This window comes from Brachyhypopomus gauderio, chromosome 5 (genome assembly GCF_052324685.1).
Source record: "Brachyhypopomus gauderio isolate BG-103 chromosome 5, BGAUD_0.2, whole genome shotgun sequence".
NCBI lineage: Eukaryota > Metazoa > Chordata > Actinopteri > Gymnotiformes > Hypopomidae > Brachyhypopomus > Brachyhypopomus gauderio.
Window position 1 is genome coordinate 33358133 of NC_135215.1, and position 25664 is coordinate 33383796.

The 25664-nt window shown below is 41.9% G+C and overlaps 2 protein-coding genes and 1 pseudogene across 2 annotated transcripts; all 3 read right to left on the reverse strand.

The window, feature by feature from the left end:
- Positions 1-5420: 5420 nt before the first annotated feature.
- On the reverse strand, positions 5421-11854 carry LOC143513963 (hyaluronidase PH-20-like). The gene is made up of 4 exons (XM_077004644.1): positions 11720-11854; positions 10067-11007; positions 9836-9925; positions 5421-5756 (listed from the first exon to the last, which is right to left on the reverse strand). Exons 2-4 carry the CDS (start codon positions 11003-11005, stop codon positions 5421-5423), a joined length of 1365 nt encoding a protein of 454 aa, XP_076860759.1. The 5' UTR covers positions 11006-11007; positions 11720-11854.
- Positions 11855-12361: 507 nt separating this feature from the next.
- On the reverse strand, positions 12362-16707 carry LOC143513964 (hyaluronidase PH-20-like; annotated as a pseudogene).
- A 4237-nt stretch (positions 16708-20944) lies between these two features.
- On the reverse strand, positions 20945-24323 carry LOC143515211 (uncharacterized). Its single transcript, XM_077007297.1, has 4 exons — positions 22462-24323; positions 21540-21600; positions 21366-21467; positions 20945-21258 (listed from the first exon to the last, which is right to left on the reverse strand). Exons 1-4 carry the CDS (start codon positions 22533-22535, stop codon positions 20986-20988), a joined length of 510 nt encoding a protein of 169 aa, XP_076863412.1. The 5' UTR covers positions 22536-24323; the 3' UTR covers positions 20945-20985.
- Between the last annotated feature and the right edge of the window lie 1341 nt (positions 24324-25664).

Below are 25664 nucleotides of genomic sequence, written 5' to 3' on the forward strand. Positions count from 1 at the left end.
CCACCTAATAGCTTCCTGCCGTACATCTAAAAGGGTTACCTCGTCTCCAGTTCGCACCAGCTTTTTAAGTTCCCGACGCAAAGCAGAATCTCGCACATTCTCGCAGAACTGGTCTCTTAAGACAGTATCAGGGTCCACAAAGGCATCCCTCTTACCTTGCTTAACTTTGTCCATAAGTCCCATTAATGCATGGGAAAACTCAAACAGAGACTCACTCTCCCTCTGCTTCCTATCGAAAAACCGCTGCTGCCAGTACACATACGACTTAGTGCACCCGTAAACCTCCTTTAAAACCGCAATAATTTCCCCTGGGTCTTCTCTAACAGTAGCCGGTCTGTACTTAATTTCATTACGAGCCCCCCCTTCTAAATGATCAAAGAGAAACAGTGCTTTATCCAAATCAGACATGCCTCTAGATCGCATACAGCTTTGGACCTCTTCCACCCATTCTTCTACAGAAAGAGCACCTGCCACTGCAGAACCAGAAAACTTGGAACACTTTCTCTCTCGTGGCAAATAAAATGCCTGCTCTCGACGTGCAGGTTGGGTACCATTTTCCCCATTACCTCCATTTTGTGCCACAGAGAGTCTCTCATTGTCTCTTTGGAGCCGCTCCACCTGCTCCCTCAACCTCTGTAGCTCATCATCCATGGTGGGGTCCTGATGAGGTCTTCGTTTGAATTGCCAGCTGCTTTTTTTTCGTCCTCAACAAAAAATAAAAATTACTCCTACACCTCAAATGCACTTAAAACCAACTAACAAACAACAACTTCCGGAACACGGTTTTATCCTGCCGACTACGCCAGAATGTGGCGTCTAGGAGTTAGCTAATACCCGACTACGCCACCCCTGAGTTTAGACCTGGAGCGAGGGGAAGCTCCGTGTGAGTTAACAATCTCAAGCCACACAGCTTTACAATCGTACAAACAACGGACAGTTTATTATTTGTTCCAGAAATTGTCAATGATCATATGGGTTTGACTCAGAAAGATGAATAAAACAACTACCTTGCTGGCACAGTAATGGGGTTGGGAGTCCTCTGAGGGTATCCTTATCACACGTGCAGTTAAAACAACACACACAAAAAAAAGATCCCCTATTGCACACCACGATCTCACGGTATTGCACGACAAGTTTATCACACGTGAAGAAGTTTAAAACCAAACATACACTATATTGCACTGCAAGTCACACTAATGGATACCCAAAGTATCAATATCCCAACTCCACACTGTTGATCCAACACATACGGCAACCACCCTTAATTATAAAAAAAACAGACAAGAGTATAATCATAAAACCACAGCAACACGAAGGGGACATATCAATACGGAGAGAACAAAAAAAGAATAAAAGCACAATAGTACAAGGAAAAAAAAATCAGCTGGCAACCCAAGCACTGTATAGTCTGTTACAAAGTGGCCGGCATCAATCAAAAACTAGGCGCTTGCATTAACCTGGTTGAACAAAGAAAATAAGAAATCATATCACCAATATGCTGAATTTAAAACACCAGAGGCAAGAGATATCAGACAGTTATACATTACATTATACCTTTGAGGGATCACCATACGTCCCGGCTGTAGAGTAAACACAGTCACGGCACCGCACGCCACCTCAGCTCTGCTTCCAAACAAGGAACACGCTACCGGGAATCACAGCGTCTCCCTGCTGATCTCACACTTTACAAGCATAGAGACACCTTAAGCACTAGCTGGACACATATATTTCTAGTCAAGTGCCTACACACAACCACCACGTACCTTCACCATGTACATGCCTAATCAGAATAGTTCTTCGTCCAAACGCTGTTAGCCTAGCCACACTGTTCTGCTCTAAGGACCCCGGGCTGTCTACCTAAATACCTGAACCGCAGGACCACAGCTGCCCCCTGTGATTGCCTGCTTCCTCACACTCCATCACACACACCAGAGGGCAGACCATGCGAGGGCTACACATGAGAACAGATGGAATGCTCGGTTTGTACCGTCTCCTCCTCTCCCGGTACTTTGCTCCAGCTCTGCATCCTCTCCTCCGACGCCGTAATTCCTTCGGAATCTCAGGTCGCTGCTCCGGGAGTACTCTCCTGTTGCTCAGTGCCAACAGCTGATCCCGGCTGTAAACAATGGAGTGGCTCACAGGTTCTTCAAATGAAGTAGTGAAAAGTCCTAAAAATAGTAGAAGGAAGGCTACTACTTTAACATAACTTTCCAGATCCAAGGCGCTTTAGATATCCAATATGATTATGATGACGAAGTAGTTAAGAAAAATGTAAAAAAACATAGGAAAAACACATAATAAGGAAATCAAACAGGGAGCTGCGGTAACAGGCTGCCTACTGTGGCGCCATCTTGGATTGGACCAATCTCTGGAGAGCAAATTTAATCTCTGGAGAGCAGTGACTGGCTATAACTGCAACATCAGATGCCCATCGCAAATTCACCATAACACACACTCCACCTCCCTTGGTCTTACCGGAGTTCACTGTTCTGTCCTGGTGATGGATGGAGAACCCAGCCGGTGTGATGCCGTTGTTAGGAACGTCTGCCGATAGCCACGTCTCTGTGAGCGCAAACACGCAGCAGCTCGCGATGTCGCGCTGGAACTTAATCCGGGCGTTCAGCTCATCTAACTTATTCTCCAAAGACTGAACATTAGCAAGCAAAATGCTCGGAAGTGGAGGGTTAAAGCTTCTTTTTCTTGTCCTGTTTAAAACTCCAGCGCGTCTGCCTCTTTTGCGCTTCTTCCTGTTACGGTGACGCGGTAGTAGACAAAGAGGAGCCGCGAATGAGAGCGAGCTCGTATCCGCACTTGTGAATGAGTTATAGTCCGAATAATCCATATGAAGTGATGAACGAATGTTCAATAGAGTTTGCCGATCATATTGGATGATCCCAGATGCAGTTTGTCCACAAAGACTTACAAACAATACAATAAAACATGCAAAAACGTAGAGTTTTCCCGGAGCTCTCACCAGCGCAGCCATCCTACGGTGCACCGGAAGCAACAGAAAGCGCTATATAAATAAATTTGACTTTGTTCTGTAAAGCTCTTTGAGTTGCATGTATGTATGAAAGGTGCTATACAAATAATATAATAATAATATAATAATAATAATTATTATTATTATTGTCACGGTTCAGCTCCGGACCCCTCCTTGTGGGCGTGTTATTACAGTATCTGCGTCTAGTTATGTCTCTGTTTGTAGTTCAGTTGGTGTGGGTCATTTGTGAGCGTGTTCATGCCTTGTCCCGTGATCATGGGGGGAATGTTTTATTCACCTATTTAATGTGCGTTCGCGCAATGTCTCGTGCTCGTCTTTGTCTAAAGTTCATGCCTGAGTGAGTTACATGTTGTTGTGCTTGCGCTATCGCACCGGACTTCGCTGTTTCAATTTTATTAAAAGTATATGCGTCACCACCGAGTTCTTTGTCATGCCTGCCTCCTCTGATCATTACATTTATTATTATTTTGTAACTGCTACTGTACTGTGTGACCTACAGTCTCTGTTGTTTCCACAAAGGTGAAGCTATACTCTGTACTCACTATGAGTTCCACAAAGAGTGAAAGAAACCATTCTGGTAAGCTTGCACCATTAATTCTCACTAATAAAAATAGTTTTTGCTATCACAAATTTAATTTTACCTGTATTTTTACTAGTAAGAATTAAATTTGCCATGTGTTCTGCACCTGTGTCTTGTTTTGCTCATCATTAACATTTGTTTGGCATGTTGTCACTCATTGACCTGACCTATGTGTTGTGTTATGGCTTTGTTACGTAGCTTTGCTTGCTAATAAATTATTTGTGAATGGACCTTGCTTTTGCATCCTGTGTCCAACCAATATGAACACATACAATAGTAAATATGTATATGCCCAAATACATGAATATACACATATATGAATAAACACAAAAACATAAATAGATAATTATGCAATGAAAAGTCGTTTATTTTACATTGTAGGGGTTTTAGTTATGATACTTCACTAACCTACCTGCTTGCCTACAACCAAGGATGGAAATAGGTGCAGAAGAAGGATTGACGTGCATAAAACTTAATACAATATCTGACTCCAAATTATAGTTGGTAAGAATCTAAAAGAATCCACTTCTCAAATAGATCAGTGCAGGTTATACAATATACCTAACCAGAGCCGGAGTGGCTAATCGGGAGATTCGGGAGGATTCCCGATGGGCCGGCTCATGTCAATCTCTAGTTTGGGCCGATTGGGAGGGGAAAAAAAAATTTGGGCCAGATTTGGGCATGAAACTCCCGGGCTGAAAGTATCCCACTCCGGCCCTGTACCTAACCAACTTTATAAAGTACCTTGCTATAAACAATAGCCTGCTTTGTCAGAGGTTTATCATAAACATGCGTAACAGATGGGATACTTTAGAGGGAATTGGTATTAACATTGATTTACCTTTTAGCTGATTCTAATAATGAGCTCATCTGGCCCAGTATAGCTATAACCAGGAAGACAGTGGCTACACAAATAACCAGATTTATTCAATAACCAACAAAATATAAAACAATAACATAACCATACTAGATTAAAGTAACAAGAATAATATCTAATGGAACCAGAGATACTGACCGGTGCAGGCTGCCTCACAGAGAAGAGGAGTAGAAGAGGAAGACACCCCCCTGAACCCACAAACCTCTCCTTTTATACCCCCCCCCCCCCCCCCCCCCCCCCCCCCCCAGCATCTCAAAGGGACAGCAGTGACAAAAACCAGGTTAACCAATGGGAATCAGGTTGCTGGTAAAGACAACAGAGTACATTTGCATACAGAGTGCATTCCACACAAGACTGACACCTTTGGGATGAAGTCTACAAACCTTCTCAGGGAGTGATGGAACTCTTACCCTGTTAGCATAACCTTTCCCAGCACTCAACAAGAGGTAAACCAAAACTAAACATGCCACACAAACACACTGATATAACTAAAATACAAATGGTCAGTTTTATCCCATTGCTATGGGAACATCTTGAGGTAAACCACCATTTGTTGACCCCCCATGGTTTTATGGAGGAACACCAGATCCTGCATCCCCCACAGGAACATTCCACCACTCCTACAACAATAAAGAACTATTCTTATAAAACAAAGACCCAGTTAGATGTTTAGATGTTTCCATTGGTTTTTATAAGTAAACTAATGATTTTTCAGCAATTCCTTATGAAGCAGAGCTAGGCACCTCTTCTTCTGCTAGTTCTAAAGTGTCAAATTGTTAAAATGCAAAAACACAAATTCAACATTGAAAATTTAATTTGCAGGTATAAAGGTCTAAAAGTCAAAATGTGTAAAATCTCATGAAAATTACTTATTTATCAATTAAATTACTTATTTATCAATTTAGCAATTATCATAATACTTTTTGATTGTAACTTTGTCATGCAAAATGACTTAAAATTTACACTTCAATAACTATTTGAGTTTGGGAGTCTGAACTGGGCATGATTGTAGAGCATTCCTGACCCACATAGCACTGACAGATAAACCCATCTTTAAAGATATTAAGGTCAATTGAAGAAGGCACACCAATAGCCACATATTTCCCATTACTCTTCTGAATTTTGAAGTTATTTGGGTTCAGGTGCAGGTAGACGTTCGAGCTGGGGTTCTTGCGGACACAGCGTCCATTTCTCTGACACAGGGTGGTACTGCAGAGCTTTGCAGCTGCAGTTACGTTGGCTATATATGGGCCAAGGGTGGAGGGCAAATAGGTGGCCAGTGCTTCACATGAGGCCTGGAGAGAGAGAGAGAGAGAGAGAGAGAGAGAGAGTGAGAGTCAAATAAAACTTTTCATTTAGTTTCTTAAATGTGTGTCTCATCCATGTTCTTTGTCACTTGTTGGACCTGTGTCATGGGTGTTATCCATCGTATTTAGTGTTGTGCGCTATTTTGTGTGATAGGGAAAAAAAGAGATTGCTTTAACTGCTGCTCTTGTCTCTGCATCCTGTATAAATGCAACAACACAAAGGATAGTTTGCAATAATATCTAATCCCATACACAACAGGCTGCAATGTACTATGTATGAACTTTTCCAGTACTTTGTGCTACATTAGCACATCATGCCCACCAGTGAGCATTGGGCATCCTTGACCCTGTTTACTGGTTGTCATTTCTTACACCAGAAACACCCCACAAGACCCACTGTTTTTAGGTGTTCTGACCTAGTCATCTAGTTATCACAATTTGGCCCTTGTCAAGATCACTTTGACTTTAATGCTTACATTTGCCCATTTTTCCTTTTTCACTTTTAAAAACTGACTGTTCATTAGCTTTGCTGCCTAATATACCCCACTTCTTTAAAGTTTAGGAAACAACGTGTACAAATCCTGCAGTGGTCAGAGGGATTTTAAGCCATTCTTCTTGCAGGATAGTGGCCAGGTCACTACATGATGCTGGTGGAGGAAAACATTTCCTGACTCGCTCCTCCAAAAGAACCCAAAGTCTCAATAATATCTCAATAAAATCACTCACTTTCATTTTTACCTTTACTTAGTCTGATTGTGTGATTTGTGTGTGACTTGTGTATTTGTCTGTATTTTGTGTAATCTGTGTGTTAACGGGCCGCCCAATGGAGGATGGGTTCCCTTTTGAGTCTTGGTTCTCCCGAGGTTTCTTCCTATTCCCCACTATCTTAGGGAGTTTTTCCTCGCCACTGTCGCCCTTGGCTTGCTCATTAGGGTTCTGGACCCGTAGTATTGTTAACCTTTTAAATCCTGTAAGGCGCTTTGTGACAACATGTGTTGTGAAAAGCGCTATACAAATAAACTTTGATTGATTGATTGATTAATATGTAGATGTGGTGACTGTGCAGGCCATGGGAGATGTTCAACTTCACTTTCATGTTCATCAAACCAATCTTTCACCAATCTTGCTGTGTGTATCGGTGCATTGTCATCCTAATACACGGCACCGCCTTCAGGATACAATGTTTGAACCATTGGATTCACATGGTCCTCCAGAATGGTTCGGTAGTCCTTGGCAGTGATGCGCCCATCTTTTGGGCCAAGGGAATGCCATGATATGGCAGCCCAAATCATCACTGATCCACCCCAATGCTTCACTCTGGGCATGCAACAGTCTGGGTGGTTCGCTTCTTTGGGGCTTCTCGGTAAATTTTGGGGCTTCTCCGCACATTTAATTCTGCCATGATTTGGGCAGCCGTGGTTTTATGTTTTTTGGATACAATCCGGATTAGCACCCGAACATCCTTTTCGGACAGCTTCCTCTTGCATCCACAGTTAATCCTGTTGGATGTGGTTCGTCCTTCTTGGTGGTATGCTGACATTACCCTGGATACAGTGACTCTTGATACATCACAAAGACTTGCTATCTTGATCACAGATGCACCACTGAACTCTGGTATGTCACCAATAATGTTGTGTGCATTGCAATATTTAGAGCAAAACTGTGCTCATACCCTGCTAATTGAACCTTCTCACACACACAAACATATATATACATATATAATGATCCCATTCACTGAGCTAAACACCAGAACTGCTGTCCTGAGATTCAAGATAAGGGTAAGCTGGCCACCATTCATGGCAGACAACCAAGACCCAGTAAACTACCTGAAAGGCTGCTGGAAAACCTGATTGTAGCATTTTTGATGACCACTGCTGTGACCATCACTGAGAACAACCAGCTGCCCGAGATGCTTAGCTACAAGATTTCATCAAGGACCAGTATGCTCTGTGTAGAATGAGGATGGACACCATGATAAAGGCATCACAGAGAGAAGTTAGCCAGCTATCAAACCTGCAGAAATGTGTGATGAAAGTACCTGAGAAGTAAAAACAGTGCATACCTGATACCTTGGAGACAAGTGTAACGTATTGACCAGGCAGAGAGGGATCCAAATGTGGAAGAATACCGCTTTTATTTAAATGAAACACTTGAATAAGTTTGGTGGAAAGGGGGCGTGGTAATGAGTGACAAGTGAGGCTGTTTCAGAGGAGATCAGGTGGCATTCCTTACAACAAGAAGATTAACATTTCTGGCTGCCTGTTGGAAGAGGTACACAAGTAAAGTAAAAGCCAGGAGAATAAACAGGATGCTCTCCCATGAGCCATTCAAGGTGTATTCTTGTGGCAGGATAACAGCATAACACTAAACTGGAGACTGAACAATACTGGGAAAATATATGGAAGAAGGAGGCATCAAACAACAACAAAGACCAGTGGTTATTAAACCTGAGTATAAAGAGCTGGATAGCTCCGGGCCCCGTCATGGTATATGCCTACTGGCTGAAAAAGCTGCACTCCACGAGTGCCTGACAGCATAAAAGTTGATAATAGATCCCACCATAAATAGTTAACTGAAGACTGGAAAGGGGCAGTTCCATCCAAATATCAGTCAATCTTGATAAGATCGCCAAAGGTGGACACAGAAGCCACTCACATCAAGACAAGGAAACATCACCAGCATTTGTATATGAAGTGTCAGGTTGATGCTCATCAATTCTATTTACTTGTTTTGAGGGAAATGTGTTGCCAGCAGACTACATGAAACATGAAATCATAGCATACACAAAAGTAAATGAACCACAGCTGCCTTGGTAAAGTCAATTAGGTAAGACTCAGGTGAAACACATGTGAGTGCTCAAATAACAAATTCAGCAGACCAATCAAATGAGACATCCTTGGGAATGTATTTGAGCCACACATCCAGAAGTGGACAGCCATCAAAACTTACACAAACAAAAAATAATAATTCTGGTAAAGATCAACCTTCCAGAGACTTGCAGACATCTCTGGCACCATCTGGGATAAATGTACATGCGTCTAAAAGATGCGTCTAAAATAATTATTTGGCCACAATCACAGGTGCCATGTTTGGAGAAAAAGTCAACACTGCATATAAAGAGAATAATCTCCTCTCAACAGTGAAACATGGTGGTGGAAATGTGAAGGTCTGGCCCTGCTTTTCTGCCTCCAGACCCGGATGACTCCATATTATCCAGGAAATCATCAATTCTCAGGCCTATCAACAAATTCTTGACCAGAATCAGTCAGAGAGTTGAAGCTGGGATGGAAATGGATTATTCAACAAGATGATTTAAAGCATTCCAGCAGAACTACCAAGGAATGGCTTAAGAGAAAGAAGATTTGCACTCTGGATTGGCCCAGTCAAAAATCCAGACCTCAATCCCACAAAAATGCTGTTACAAGATCTGACGCAGGCAGACCATGCCAGACGTTCCTCCAGCCTCTCTCAACTGGTGGAGTTCTGCAAGAAGGAATTGGCAAAAATCCCAAAAAGCAGATGTGAGATACTCATTTGGTTGAAGCAATGGCTGGAAAAGGAGGCGCCACAAGCTACTAACTAAAAGACTTCGCATAGTTTTGCATGTTTTGCAGATTTTCAGTTTTTGGAGAGAGTAGTATGTGTCCCTTATTTTGAATAGTCTCCTTAACAAATTGAGATTTGGATGTTAAATTCATAAAATTATTAAATTCACAAACTTTCAAGCATCACTGAAAATGTATATATTGAAGTAGCAAGGGGCAGAGAAAAGGAATTAGGAAAAGCAAAGCAAATAAAGAACACAAGGCTGTATGCTAGCAAGGATAGATCATGACAATGCTTCAGTAATGCAATCTGAAATAAATAAATAAATAAATAATCAGCAAATGATTTTATTAATTGATAAGAAAATGCTTTCAGGAAATATATAACCATTACATATTCTTACACAAAGTCTAAATGGCATATTGTCTCTGTAAGGAAGAAAACAATTACTGAAACATTAATATAAATCTCACACAAACTGAAATAACAAATAGTTGTATTTGTTGAATATTTGACATTACCTTGTTGTTATAGTCAGCACTTGCTCCCCAGAGTACAGTCCCTGATGCACCTAAAGCTGCACTCTCTCCAATAGTGCTCACTAGGTCTGCCTGAAGAGGAGCAGAAATATACAGGGACAAAAATTACCTCATACTGGCATTAGCTCATTGTATTTATCTGTCAATACAAAACCATATAAGTACGATTCTCAAGTGTGGTTTGGCTTACAAGATATTAATCTACAATCTCACCTCATCCAGGTAGGCATTGTTCTGATCACGGAACACAGGGCGGAGGTAGACATAAATGGGGTTAGTGTAGTTTTGTCTTGGGAGAGTAGACACCCTCACAGCCTCCTGCACTCGACCTCTGACATAAAGAGCTGTGCTGGAGTTTTCTCTCTGGCTGACTGACAAGTATGCAGAAGGATATAAAGCTGTGCTGGATTCCCAAAGCCAAAGGAGTTCATTATTAAGATGTTTATCAGACTCTGGGCATTCTCCTGTGTACCCTGGTTCATCCCAGCCATTGTTGTTACAATCTGGAAACAGGTAGTAACCCCAGAGGTATTTTGGGCGCATTTGAATTCCCTGCTGTATTGTCTGTTCCATGTAAGCACAGGCTGCTTTTTGAAACTGCTGTTTGGCGACAGTGATAGCCTCCTCAGAGGATAGTGATGGGTTTTTCTCTTTGGCATACTGAATGGAAAACTTCTGATAAATTTCTAAGGAGTCCCAGTTTCTTACCCACAATGGATCCCAAGACTCCCAATCAATTACAGTCAACCCAGTGATGGACTCAGGAATGTATTGGTTTATGTCACTGACGGATTTCTCGAGGCTAGCTGCCAGGTTCCCCTTCTGGGGAATACCTCCATTATACTGTTTCCCGGTGGAGGTGTCTATGTAGGGGTATAGCCCAAGACGATCAGAGTAGAACAGGAAAAGAAACTGATCAGGTTTGCTGGTTGGTGTAGTCACTGCTTGGAATGCAGAAAAATCCAAAGAGATGCTAGGGTCCTTGCACACATGGGTAGGTGCATTCCATATGGCTGCAAAGGGTGTGTCCTTGAAGAGTGGAGCAGCTGTGGGAGGCAGAGCCAAGGATATGCTGACCAACGAGGTGAGCGAGTAGATCAGGATAGGCAGGCCAATAGGAGATTCCCTCCATGACTGACTGACACGGCACATTGCTGCAAAGAAATGGAGAGCAACCAATACATATTCATAACACTACAAAGACATCATATGAAGTTGTGAATTTGTACATTTTGAAACTAAAATGCATTCAAATCATGCAAATGTATGATGTCTTCTGTGCTTACATGAAACATACTGTGAAAACATGACTTGCATCATTTTATATTTACTTCATTATCTTATTCAAGTTTTTTCATAATAATATTGTTACCATTTCATTAATGTCTTACATTTTTTCAACCTTCATAATTCTGTAACTGCAATTTTGTTTCAGTCATACACTTTGGCATGGTGATATTTAGAGATTACAGTACTAAAGACAAATTTGCACACCCTACAGTTTCCATTGGCCTTCACATTTAGCATGTATCTGTTATATGTTGTGCTCTATCAGTTTGACCTTGTTTCTTCAAAAGTGAATTTATAATCTACACTGGGTTTCAGTGTAGATTTTCTAAAACAAGATCAACTTTGATATGACAATAGTGTTATGTTCTAGTTAGGAAAATATGCCAAAAGACCCCAATTTGAACATCTAGACCAATTTCAAAAATTGGTATTTCTTTAAATAGGTAAACTTTAAATCATCATTAATGACATATTTGGGATATAAATGGTCCTGATCAAAAACTATACCTTGTTACTAAAGACTATATACCATCTGCGTTATACACCTAATGAACATAAACATAAATACCTAAATACCTGTAATCTAAATTCCCAATGAAGATGTTTGTAGTCTCCTCTAGTCTCCTCTTTGTAGTCTCCTCTAGAAGAATACTTATATCTCCTCTTTCATTTAGCTCTCAAAGCTTATATATCATGGTGGGCCAGTCCCAGTCCTCAGTGGAGATGCCTACACCCACCCCCAGATACACACACTCCCACACCAGTCCACTCTCTCTTTCACAATCCCCTGCTTACTGACACACCCTCTCATTAACACATTGTTACGACCTATCTAGGCTCTAGGCCGTAACAGGGGTGTGAAGGGGTGGAATATGGATGACAGTGATTCAAGAAGATGTAAAGTATTGGTGTATTTACAAATGTTCACAAACAGAATATATTTACAGGACAAAGTGCACACAGGTACAAACGTCAGAAGTGACACATACTAGAAAGAAACAGACATAACTATACTAACAGGGTGAAACAAAAGACAACACTACTCTGACTCCCTATATACAAAACAGATACAAACCCACAACCCAAACAAAATGGCAGCCACTTCCTACTCACCGTGTGCACACACAAACCACCAATATACATATACCAATATACATATATCTATATACACAACTCTATTCACAGTTATAGGCTTCTCCCGAACACAAAAAGACAGGGTCATAACACCCCCCCCTCAAACTCCTCAATCAGAACTAGCTCCTTGAGCTGTTGCAGGGAAGTCACATCACTAGCAGAACACCATTTGTAAAATAATACAGTCTTTTCTCTGGCAAATTCTACGTGTCTCTGTGTGGGTTTTTTCTTCAATTGTCTAAAGTTCTGATAGTAGGCTTCTGGCACAAGTTCATATGCTCTTAGTACAGCAGCTTTCACAGTGTCATAGTCTACACTCTGCTCAAGTGAAAGAGATGAACACACATCTTGGGCTTTTCCCACTAGCTTACATTGCAGGAGTAGAGGCCATACTGTTCTTGGCCAACTTGGTGTGGTAGCAATGCGCTCAAATATTGCAAAATATGCATCAACCTCATTTTCTCTGAAGGTAGGGACCATACTAATCTGTCTACTGATGTCAAAACGTTCAGTAACAGACACAGGAACAGTTGGGTTACCGGAAAGATGAATGGAACGGGGCTTAGGTACAGGAGTAGCCAGAGGAGCAGGGCTAGTCGGCGCTGGGGAGGCGGCCTTTCGAGGTTGTGGTAGGGGTCTCTCCAGACCCATACTCAGCCTTTTAAGAGTCACCTCCTTTTCTGCATCTATTTGCAAAGCCCGCAGTCGCAACAACTCTGCCTCGCGTTCCTGTATCTTGATCTCCAACTCCAACTCTTTCAATTTTATCTCCATAAGTGGATCAAACATGGGAGAACTCCTAGGTCCCATCCTAGGACTAACCACAGCTTCTGATTCAGCTCCAGCTGGGTCTGTGCTCTGGGCCAAACCAAGTGCAATACCTGGAACTTCCTCAGCCACAGGCACCACACCACGTTCTACTAGAGATGACTCTAGCAGCTTCCTAATGTCCCTCTTGGTAGCAGAGCGAGGTATAACCACATCAAAAAAATCAGCTATAGACAACAGATCAACCTTACGACAACTATCTAACAATCTCTACACAAGTTCGGCAAGGCTGAATCGCAACGGGGATCCTCTCATTTCCTCCTTATATACCAGGAAGCTGAGGGCGGAGACTTCATGTTCCCAGGGACATCAGGGATTCCTGGAGTGGAACATGGACTGGACTCCCTGTAACAGATAGGCTTCTCCCGAACACAAAAAGACAGGGTCATAACAACATGCACCTGTAATCCAAACCCATGGGTCACTAGATCCAGTGCTGTGCATTCCTCTGCACTGTCATAGAGCCTGTCTATACCTTTGAAGATACAAGACCTGCTTGCCCAGACACTTCAAAGAAAGAATGAGTCATACAAGGCATTAAATATAATATTAAATGGGATAGTTAATAACTGGCAATACAGTCAATACATTGTATATTGAGTCTTCAATTTATTATTATTATATGGATTATTATTATTATTATTATATGCATTATATTATCAAAATGCTACCAGTTTCTTTAGTGGCTTTTCTATATTCAATGAGAAAAAATAAAATGTGCCAATGTCAACACAACACAAACACACATTGGTTTTATTGATCAAACAAACTGTAAAGTGTCTGAGTGAGGCAGTCAAGTGCAGATCAGTTCTGCCTCAATAAGGGCAATCTAGACACATCACAAAACAGGTAATGGTCAACAACAGGCAGAAGTACCAGTGGCCATATCCATAAAAACTATGTAGCCTATAAAAGAAAAGCAAAGTCTGAAACAAAAGAAAAGTTGACTAAAAAACTATGGTTGTTGAATATAAGCATGAAGCACAAAGTGGCGCTTCAGCAATAATTGAGATATACTACAACTGAGATCAAAAGAAGCTTCAAGAAGGTCTTGGATTTATAGTTTTATCATAATGAAAATAAACACTACATGAAATATGAGGTGTCCTTCAGTTTATTTTAAATTTTTACAAATTTTTGAAACACTGTCTCAGTCATGTGCTGAACTGTCAAAAACCACATATTCCTATTTTCATTTATTGGAAATGCTATGACTTTTCTCAAAACCATGGTTCACATAGCAAGTATGCAACAAGGAGCATATACTGATAAGCATGTACTGATATTGAGAAGTGTCCAGAAACATCTTCATGACTACTGGCAGGGCCTGATGTTGTAGATAAGCAGCTTCTGTCTTCGTAGCACTGACAGGTGAATTTGTTGGACCAGCCAGTGAGGTCGTTGACAGAAGGTTCACCAGTGACATGAAATATCCCATCACTCTTCTGAATGTTGAAGCTGTTTAGTCTAAGATGTAAGTAGTCATCTGAGTTGTGGTCTTTACAGACACAGCGCCCCCTGCCTTCACAAAGTATGTTACTGCAGAAGTGGGCTGCAGTTGTGACATTGAGGACGTACTGGTTTAGAATGTCAGTAGAAAGAAATTCACATGATTCCTACAAGGAAAAAGAACCTAGAATCATTACAACAGGACATTTACTGGATGAAAAGTCTGATGATGAGGAAATTAAGTCATTGACCTGTTAGGAAATCATTAAATTTTCTATTCGATTCAATCATTCTGTGACGCTCGTGGGTCAGCGAAGGACGAGACACAGAATCCTGCCTTTTTGACTGACGTCACTTTTAATTCCAACAATGATTGCGCAATAGCGCACGGATAACAATAACACTCACACAGCAACGTGTAGACTTTAGACAACGACGAGCACAGGACACTGCGCGAGCGCACATTAAATAGACAAACCACATTAACCCCACGTGATTACGAGACGATTCACAGGTGAGACACATTATCACACGACATAGCCATCACCACGGAGTTCCACAGACGCAGACAAAGCACGTGGACTACGTATACACACGCCCAAAGGGGAGGGGCCAGGGTCCTCAACGTGACACATTCAATCTTTTTATGTGGTTCAGTGAGCTATATGCTTCAAATAGATATGTTGATGCGTATGTTGTGCCCATAAGACTTCTGACATTTAATGTATTTTAATTATATTGGGTACAAATTTTTGAAGGTGATCTTCTGAAATAAGGCCAATATAGTATTACCTTGTCATTGTAATCGTAACTAGAGCCCCACAGCACACATCCAGTGGCTCCTAAAGCTGCAGCCTCACCAATACTCCTTACCAGGTCAACCTGAGAATCACCCAAATAAAGAATTTGTTCAACTAAACCTCCAAAAGGTTTTGAGTGTGTGTGTGTGTGTGTGTGTGTGTATGTGTGTGTGTGTATATGTTTACAGCAGTGCTGTTGCATAAGCCTTGCAGTGAAGCTCCCCACCTCACTCATGAACTGCTTCTTCTGATCTCGTAAAAGGGCTCGCAGGTAGACATAAATGGGAGCCGTGCAGGACCGTAGGGGCAGGGCTGCCACTCTCATTGCCTCCTACACCTGGTGATGAACAAATAGCACCACCTTTTGGCTTCCACTTATGGAGCTTGGTATGTATGTTGAAGGATAAAGGGCTGTACTTGTCTCCCACAGCCAGATCAGCTGGGTGTTTAACTGTGTGGTATTCTCAGAGCATCTCCCCGTATAGCTTGGATTTTCAAAATCATAGTTGTAACAGTCAGGGAACAGGTAGAAGCCCCACAGATACTGTGGTTTCTGTGAAATTCCAAGTTTTAGCGTCTCTTCCATGTAACTTCTGGCAGCTTTCTGGAATTGCTCCTTGGCTTTGCTGGCTACTTGTTTCTGGTCCAGAGAAGGATCCTGCTCAAGGGTGTAGTTGATGGACATCTCTTTGTACATCTCTCTTAAGTCTGTATTTCGGTCAAACATAGGTAGCCACTCCTCTCAGTCAAGGACAACCAGGCCAGGTAAGGAGTCTGGAATGTACTTGGTGAATACTTCTTTGGCCCTTTCCAGACTGGCAGTTAGGTTTCCTCTTTGGGGAATTCCACCATTGTACTGCGCCAAAGTCTGAAGGTCTGTATAAGGAAAGAGCCCAAGTCGTTTTTTGTAGAGAAGTGTGAGGGTTTGGTTATGAACTTTAGCTGGTGTGGTGATGGCATGGAATGTAGACATGTTTAAAGGGATGTTCAGTTGATGGCATCTGGAAATAGGGGCATTCCATATGACCACAAAAGGTTTCTTATTAAAAGATGGGGTCGGTGATTGTGGAAGGGGTAATGCCATGCATAATCCAACCAGGGTCAGTAGAGTGACAGACAACAGTAGCTGACCATGTGTCTGTAGAATGAAGCAGTCAGTAATCTTTACCTAAAACATACAAAATTACATGCATATTAATGCAGACTTGTTATTTATCTGAAAACATTTACAGGACCACCTGAACTCTGGATACCAACACATATATAATGCCAAAGCTTTACAACATTCTGACTCCTCCCTAGGGTGTGTCTGTCTGTGTTTATGTCTGTTCTGTTATATCTGTTCATGTGCATGCTACCCTTGTACGTTTATGTTGGTGTGTAAGTTTCCGTGCGTGTGTGTCATTCATATCACCTGTCCCTAAACAACACAATATAACTCCAAGTCAACCACACTTCTGTGAAACCAACCTGTTGAGTTAGGAAGCAACACTGATTGTGAATCAATTTCACCTGCTGTTGTGCAAATGGAATAGACAATTAGCAAGACCCCCCCTATAAAGGAGTGGTTGTGCAGGTGGGGCCACAGACCACTTCTCAGTACCTATGCTTTCTGGCTGATGTTTTGGTCACTTTTGAATGTTGGTGGTCCTTTCACACTCGTGGTAGCATGAGACAGACTCTAATACCCACACAAGTGGCTCAGGTAGTGCAGCTCATCCAGGATGGCACATCAATGCGAGCTGTGGCAAGAAGGTTTGCAGTGTCTGTCAGCGTAGTGTCCAGAGGCTGGAGGCCAGGGCCGGCGCCACGGGGGGGCGAATGGGGGCGTCGCCCCCTCAGGCAAGGTGTCCCGCCCCCTCAATGTAAATAATAAGACCCATTTATTTTAGAGCAATCGCTACATGGCACCCCCTCGGCCGCTCATCAATCATTACACGCCACCCCCCGCTCAACAAACTACTTACGTTCGCCACCCCGAAATTTTCTGACGCCCCCTCACTGTAAATGTTCTGGCGCCGGCCCTGCTGGAGGCGCTACCAGGAGACAGGCCAGTACACCAGGAGACGTGGAGGAGGCCGTAGGAGGGCAACAACCCAGCATCAGGACCGCTACCTCCGCCTTTGTGCAAGAAGGAACAGAAGGAGCACTGCCAGAGCCCTGCAAAATGACCTCCAGCAGGCCACAAATGTGCATGTGTCTGCACAAACGGTTAAAAGCCGACTCCATGAGGATGGTATGAGGGCCCAACATCCACAGATGGGGGTTATGCTCACAGCCCAACACCGTGCAGGACGCTTGGCATTTGCCAAAGAACACCAGGATTGGCAAATTCGCCACTGGCGCCTTGTGCTCTTCACAGATGAAAGCAGGTTCACACTGAGCACATGTGACAGATGTGACAGAGTCTGGAGATGGCGTGGAGAGCGATCTGCTGCCTGCAACATCCTTCACCATGACCGGTTTGGCAGTGGGTCAGTAATGGTGTGGGGTGGCATTTCTTTGGAGGGCCGCACAGACCTCCATGTGCTCACCAGAGGTAGCCTGACTGCCATTAGGTACAGAGATGAGATCCTCAGACTCCTTGTGAGACCATATGCTGGTGAGGTTTGCCCTGGGTTCCTCCTAATGTAGGACAATGCTAGACCTCATGTGGCTGGAGTGTGTCAGCAGTTCCTGCAAGATGAAGGCATTGAAGCTATGGACTGGCCCGACCGTTCCCCAGACCTGAATCCGATTGAGCACATCTGGGACATCATGTCTCGCTCCATCCACCAACGTCACGTTGCACCACAGACTGTCCAGGAGTTGGCGGATGCTTTAGTCCAGGTCTGAGAGGAGATCCCTCAGGAGACCATCCGCCACCTCATCAGGAGCATGCCCAGGCGTTGTAGGGCAGTCATAGCCTACAGGCACGTGGAGGCCACACACAATACTGAGCCTCATTTGTTTTTTTGACTCATTTGACTTGTTTTAAGGACATTACATCAAAGTTGGATCAGCCTGTAGTGTGTTTTTTCACTTTAATTTTGTGTGTGGCTCCAAATCCAGGCCTCCATTGGTTAATAAATTTGATTTCCATTGATGATTTTTGTGTGATTTTGTTGTCAGCACATTCAACTTTGTACAGAACAAAGTATTCAATGAGAATATTTCATTCATTCAGATCTAGGATGTGTTATTTGCAGTGTTGGGGAGTAACGAATTACATGTAACGACGTTACGTAATTTAATTACAAAAAAGTGTCAATGTAATTCGTTACAGTTACAATGAGAAAATATGTAATTCAGTTACAGTTACTTCTGGAAAAATTAAGAATTACAATTTTAGCTACATTTTTAAAATATAAACAAAAACCTCTGCGAAATATTTAATGATATTTTTATTGCTTTGCGCCCTATATCGCCGTTTCCCGCTTGTTTCTGTGCTGGAGCAGCAAGCGCGCGCGGTTCAGTTTCAGCTCAAGCAGCAATAATGACAGACCCCTTCAAGCACTGGACATTTAAGAAGCATTTGTTTTGTTTTTCGTGTTGTCAATAAATGTGAACCATGTACCACCATCGGCAACTATTTGTGATTATGCCAAGCCTTTGTGTAAATTTCGGAGTTTGGAGGTTTATTTCCGATCAGAAGGGTTGCCACCTAGGTCTGACAAAAAACAAGGACACTCTGTCATATGCGAACGTAAACTGTTGACGGGGGGTGGCGAACGTAAAATGGACACAGCGAGAAAAAACAGACGGATTTAAAGTGTGCAGAAACAGTCTAAATAGTCGTTTGAACTAACTTAGTGAAAACCGGGACATGATTTTTTTTTTGCCGGGACCGAATATTAAAAAGAAGGAAAACCGAGACAAACTGGGACAGCCCGGGATAACCGGGACAGTCCCGGGATAACCGGGACATGTGGCAACCCTAGAAGGCAACCAGTATTGAGGTTGTAAGCGAGCTAACAGCAAGGTATGCTGTTACACACACACACACACACACACACACATACACACACACACACAGTGGTTTCCATAGTTCGCTACCTGCTGGGCTAGCTACTACCATTCACTTGAATGTGTTTGTCCTTTAGCATGCTAGCTTGATTTACAGGCTAACCAAATTAGCTGTTTAAAGTCCTAAACAGGTATTCGCTGGAATCATACATGACTATTAGACAATGACAGACGGTATCAAATGAATATTTATGACTGTTTGGTGTTGGAAAAACGTTTGTAGATGTCTATGACACGACCTAGCCTACCCAGTTGGTATCATTGGACCTATCTTAGACCTACCGTTCAACAAGCAACACATTTAAATGAAATTTGTATGAAGTAGTGAAATGCAGTTTGGTATCTAATCAAGTGCAACACGTGCAGATTGTATAGAATGCAGTATTTAGAGATACAATGCAGTTATTTACAGCTAGTGTAAGTAAAGATGGTTAATAAATATGTGCAGAGTAGATAAATTACCTAGGGAAATGCATGTGTGTGTAATGTAGTTATGGCAGCACAATGCACAGGGCAAAGAAAATATATGATATAAATAAATGTGATAAATACAGATGGAATCATACAGATAATATACAAATTATCCTATACCACTGTAGATAGGGCTATACAGATGTGGATTGAAGAAGAACACTGTTCAGATTTTGTGTGGATGGTAAGGTATGGATAGAGAAGGAAAGAATGGTCTTTGGGAAGAGTTCAATAAGGTGACCGCTGTGGGAAAGAAGTGGTTTCTGAACCTGCTTATGTTAGTCTGCAAACTGTGAAAATGGTAGAGCCTGGGGGAGGAGCAGAAAAGAGTATGGCCTGATGACAGGAGTCTGAGAATCTTACATGCCTGGTGCAGGCATCTCTTCTTGTGGACCTCCTGTGATTGCCTGTCAGCAATTCCCTCTCAGCTTAGTACTCTTTTAAGTTTCACACTGTCAGTTCTCAAAAATTAAATGTTGATCATGATGAGTAATGGGTCAATACTCATTTAAACCTTAAAGTAATCAAAAAGTAATCCAAAAGTAATTAGTTACATTACTTTTCAAAAGTAATCAGAAAAGTTACACTACAATTACATTTTAAACAAGGTAACTTGTAACTGTAACGAATTACTTTTTTAAAGTAACTTACCCAACACTGGTTATTTGAGTGTTCCCTTTATTTTATTGAGCAGTGTACAACCAGCCACAAAACAGAAGAAAGTTTTAGGCTGCCTTGTTTAATCTATTAACTTGTATAACAATACATGTGTAACTGCAATGTGTTTTGGAGAAATAAAATGGAAGCGATCACGCCAAGTCTCAGGGAAAAAGGATGGTTTAATGAAGAAAGTGCGCAAACCAAAAACCCGTGACTTGGATCCGAATTAAGGATATAATAACCAGTGGTCAACTGGTACAAAGACAAGACATATATAGACGAACAAACGACCCCCAGGTGGGGCGGATCACGGGCTCCGCCCACATGAGGGACGCACACTATGTAACGATTACAGGACAGCTGCCGCTGTAGACGGGGGCGACCAGTAGGGGGCCTGCCGTACCGTGACAGTGGGGTTAAAGAAAAAAAAAAGCCATGACTTTATAATAAAACACAAAAACAAAAAAGCTTTTTGAAAACAACAACAAAATACAACTACAAAAACATTGCATTAACCTTAAGGCCCATTAGATCAGCACAATTACAAAGAAACGTTTCCATGTCCTCCTGGAGTTCAAAAGTAAAGGTAAATGGATCTCTTGACTCCTCACATCCATTCTCAAGCTCACTCAAAGCCTCAAGAGCATTCTGTTGATCCTCAGCACTCATTTTCATCACAGCAGGCTCAGTCACCTTCCCAGCAAAAAGTTCTGTGTGGCTGTGAATCCAACACAAAGCTCTTTTGAGGTCCCTCATGATGCGTGGTTGCTATATGAAATAAAGAAAATCCCCAAAAGCAATACGTTAAAAAGAATATTTGGTAGGTGACTTTTATATACTTTTATATTCAATATGTCAAATAAAACATAACTTACATTGCTGTTATTTTTTGCAGTGCTGTCACTTTCAGCTAGTCCATCTGACTGAAGTGGACCAACAGTGGACCTTGGCACTCTGAAGAGAGGCTCCAAGTTCCCCTTTAGTAATAAAATGGATGAAATAAGAAATGTGTAACCACATGATTTCCAGTTACACACATTAAAACTTACTTTAATGTCTTTTCCTGTTTTCTCAGTCCAGGGGTTAGGATCAATTAAGCTTGCAATTGTTCTGGCAATACAGAAAAAAACACAATCATTTTATCTGTAAATAAATGATCATTGTGGAAGCCTAAGAACGAGGCTTTGCATGAATGCTGTAGCGTTTGAACAAGGCTGTGCTCGAAACCTAATGCCTGAGAACAAGGCTGCACATAAACCTAGAGCCTAAGAACAAGGCTCTGTCTGAAATCTGTTTCCTAAGAATGAGGCTCTGCTTGAAACGCGGAACAAGAACCACCTAAAACTCGGAGCCTGAGAACAAGGCTCTCGCAAAACCTTAGACACAAGAACAAGTTTGTCCCCAAAACAGTGTTTTTTCACTGCATAGCTGTTGAGCTGCTAGCTTCTCGCTAACTGGCAATTTCTGTAAGATGCTTTTAAATATTGGTTAATTCATGTTTAATTCCCCCCCCCCCTCTCCTTTAATGTCACTTTTTGGGCAAAAATATGAAAAACACTGCCTTAGGACAAAGTCAAAACAGTTATTCTTAATTTCAACCTAAATACTGTTTTGTAGACATAATCTCCAAAGCCATTTGGACGAAGAGAATCAAGAAAAAAAAATTCCCTCTGTGGTACTAATATCACCTGAAATTCATATTTCCAAAATAAATATAAAACAATAAACAAACTTCCAACGAAAGCTAAAATCAATGTTTCAAAACTGCACTCAACACAGAGTAAATAGTGATCTGCTTGATCCTGCTGCCTACTCCAGGAAGGAAAAAGAATGGCATCCTTTGACCTGATGCTTTCCTGGTAGTAAAGGGAACGTACAAACATTGGCACCGTCAGATGCAACACTGCATACACATCTTATCCTAAAAATAGCTCTCATTAGTAGTAAAAGAAATACCGCAACTAAACCTACCGGCAAACTGAGCTGTGGGTCTGCATGTTTGTCTTTCCATGTAGCAACAACGTAGAGGTCCGAAATATAAACATATTTTCCCTATACAGTACAAAGATTACAAATACAGTTGTGATCAAATTTATTCAACCCCCAATGCTGCGAAGGGTTTTATGGAATTCAGTGCACATTTGTAATTGTGTTCATAATGAAATCTTACAAGGACTTGTTAAAGAACTAAATGCAACTAAGATAGCATCAATTTTTTTTGTCATAAAGTATTAAATGGCCTTTTTGTGATTTCTTCATTGACACAATTATTCAACCCCTTTACGACTACCACTCCTAAGAACAGAGGTTCATTCCAGTGTTTTCCATCAGGTATTGAAAACATCGGTGGATGTCAACGAGCAGCAATCAAGCATGATAAGCACCAATTAGGCAGATTTAAAAGGACTGTGATACTCAGCTCCTTCTAGACATCTACTGGTGTGTTTCCAAGCATGGTGAAGGCAAGAGAATGGTCCCAGAAGACAAGAGAAGAGGTTATTGCTCTTCACAAGAATGGCAATGGATATAAAAAGATTGCGAAGTTGTTAAATATTCCAAGAGACACTATCGGAAGTATCATTCGCAAGTTCAAGTTAAAGGGCACAGTGGAAACGTTACCTGGTCGTGGCAGAAAGAAGATCCTGACCGCGACTGCTGTGCGCTACCTGAAGCGTAATGTGGAGAAAAATCCCCGCGTGACTGCTAAGGAACTGAAAAAAGACCTGTCAGATGTGGGCACTGAAGTTTCAGCTCAGACAATAAGGCGCGCACTGCATAACGAAGACCTCCATGCCAGAACGCCCAGACGCACCCCCTTGCTGACTCCAAAGAACAAGAAAAGTCGACTGCAGTATGCCAAAAGTCATGTGGACAAGCCACAAAGGTTTTGGAACAGGTTTTGGAAACTAAATTAGAACTGTTTGGGACAATGGACCAGCGCTATGTTTGGAGAAGGAAGAACCAGGCTTATGAACAAAAGAACACCTTGCCTACTGTGAAGCATGGCGGGGGGTCAATTATGCTTTGGGGCTGTTTTGCTTCTAATGGTACAGGAAAGCTTCAACGTGTGCAGGGTACCATGAATTCCCTTCAGTACCAGGAGATCTTGGAGGAAAATGTGATGGAGTCAGTCACAAACCTGCGGCTTGGGAGACGTTGGACCTTCCAACAGGACAATGATCCGAAGCACACATCCAAGTCCACTAGAGCATGGTTGAACATGAAAGGCTGGAACATTCTAGAGTGGCCATCGCAATCACCAGACTTAAATCCAATTGAGAACCTCTGGTGGGACCTAAAGAAGGCAGTTGCAGTGCGCAAGCCTAAGAATGTGACTGAACTGGAGGCTTTTGCCCATGAAGAATGGGCTAAGATACCCATAGGTCGCTGCAAGACACTTGTGTCAAGCTATGCTTCACGCTTGAAAGCTGTCATAACTGGAAAAGGATGTTGTACTAAGTACTAAAAAATAATGTCACTAGGGGGTTGAATAAAACTGATAATGATGTGAGCACAGTAAAGACATTTGTGGTTATTCCATCATAAATATTATGTTATGTTTGTCTAATTTATAAGTGCCTCTTTGATATAATTGTAAATAAGATGACTGAAATGATCAAAATCAATGTCAAACTGGCCAAAACACTTTATTTCAGTGGGGGTTGAATAAATTTGATCACAACTGTATGTCCAAATACAAAATAGAGATATTTAGGGAGTAGGGCTGCACGATGAATCGTATTTTTATCGTTATCGCGATGTGAAGATTCACGATAAACACATCGAAAGAGCCACGATAACTCCTTGAATAACAGCAAACTCAAATTGCATTATCCTCGTCCAGCAATAAAGGGAGCTATTCGCGCTGCAGACTATGATCACGTGACGTAAGTAGGCAAGAGGCAGAGTGAGGTGAACGCGCTCATCAGACACGCGATTTGGTTTACGCCTGGTTTACACTTGATGCAGCGCGAGGGTCCGCAAGGCGAAAATAACGTAATCACGGTGGCTTCGCCCGTGCGCGATGGTCTCGCGCGCTGTCGATTCACGAGGTCGTGCACCTCTCGAATTTTGTAAGTTCGCGCGCGCCGCGTCTCAGCGCAATGAGAACAGTCATGTTTGCCGGGTTCATACACCTATACAAGGTGGAATTAAAGCACTTGTACGTCACTTTCAAGGTCCATTTCAATAATTCCCAGCTCGTTAAACTTAATTGAGTTAAATATTTATACATATACTCTAAATGATTCGAAATAATTCGCTTTTTTTATCACATTATTTAATGGTTGTTTATTTTCAAAACGCCCAATCTTAACGTCTTCACGTTCTTTCATGTTTCGTCCTGGAATTACAAGAGGCTCGTATTTGTTAATGTAATTACAAGAGAACTGTTCAGTCAGACAGATATTTGTTGTGAAACGAAGTAGTTACAATTTCAAGTACTTTAGCCTAAATTCCAGCACTTTTCAAACCTGATACACAAAGCAACATTAAAATTGGTCAGGTAAATGTTCATTCCCTTGTATTTGAGGGGTGTTTTTTCTATACTACTAGGCCTACATATCGTTTCGGACAACACTGCAAAGAATGTGACACGGCAAGATTAAACGCTTCCGTCGTTCGCGGAGGTTTACGCGAGGTGTGCGGAGTCGCGCTACGGTCACTCGTGAAAGTATAAACCTAGATTGAATCTATTGTTGAATAAACCTGCAAAATATTTGGAATTATTCTGGATTCATTACACAGTAAAAAAAAAAAACTAATTAACGTGCTGCTGTTCAGAGAGACACTACATCTCTGTATTTTAATCTTAATTTATCGTGGTTCACATCGATATCGGGATATCCAACAATGTTATCGCACATCGTAATTCTAGTCCATATCGTGCACCCCTATTAGGGAGCCTCAGTAATAAAAATAGGACAAGCAGTTACGTGTTTCCGTGCTGCTTCTTCCACAATCCTAAGGCATGCATTTCCAATCTGGAAATTATCACAGACAGTTTTGATGATACAAGTCATGTGTATAGGATAAATTTATAATGTAATACACTAAGAAGTGTCACATTTAAAATGCTCACATTTGACTCCATGCACTGACTCAATCCCAGGCTCCAAAAGTCCTCACGTGTCAGACAGGTAACACCATCCTTCACGATCAGTTCATTTGATGGA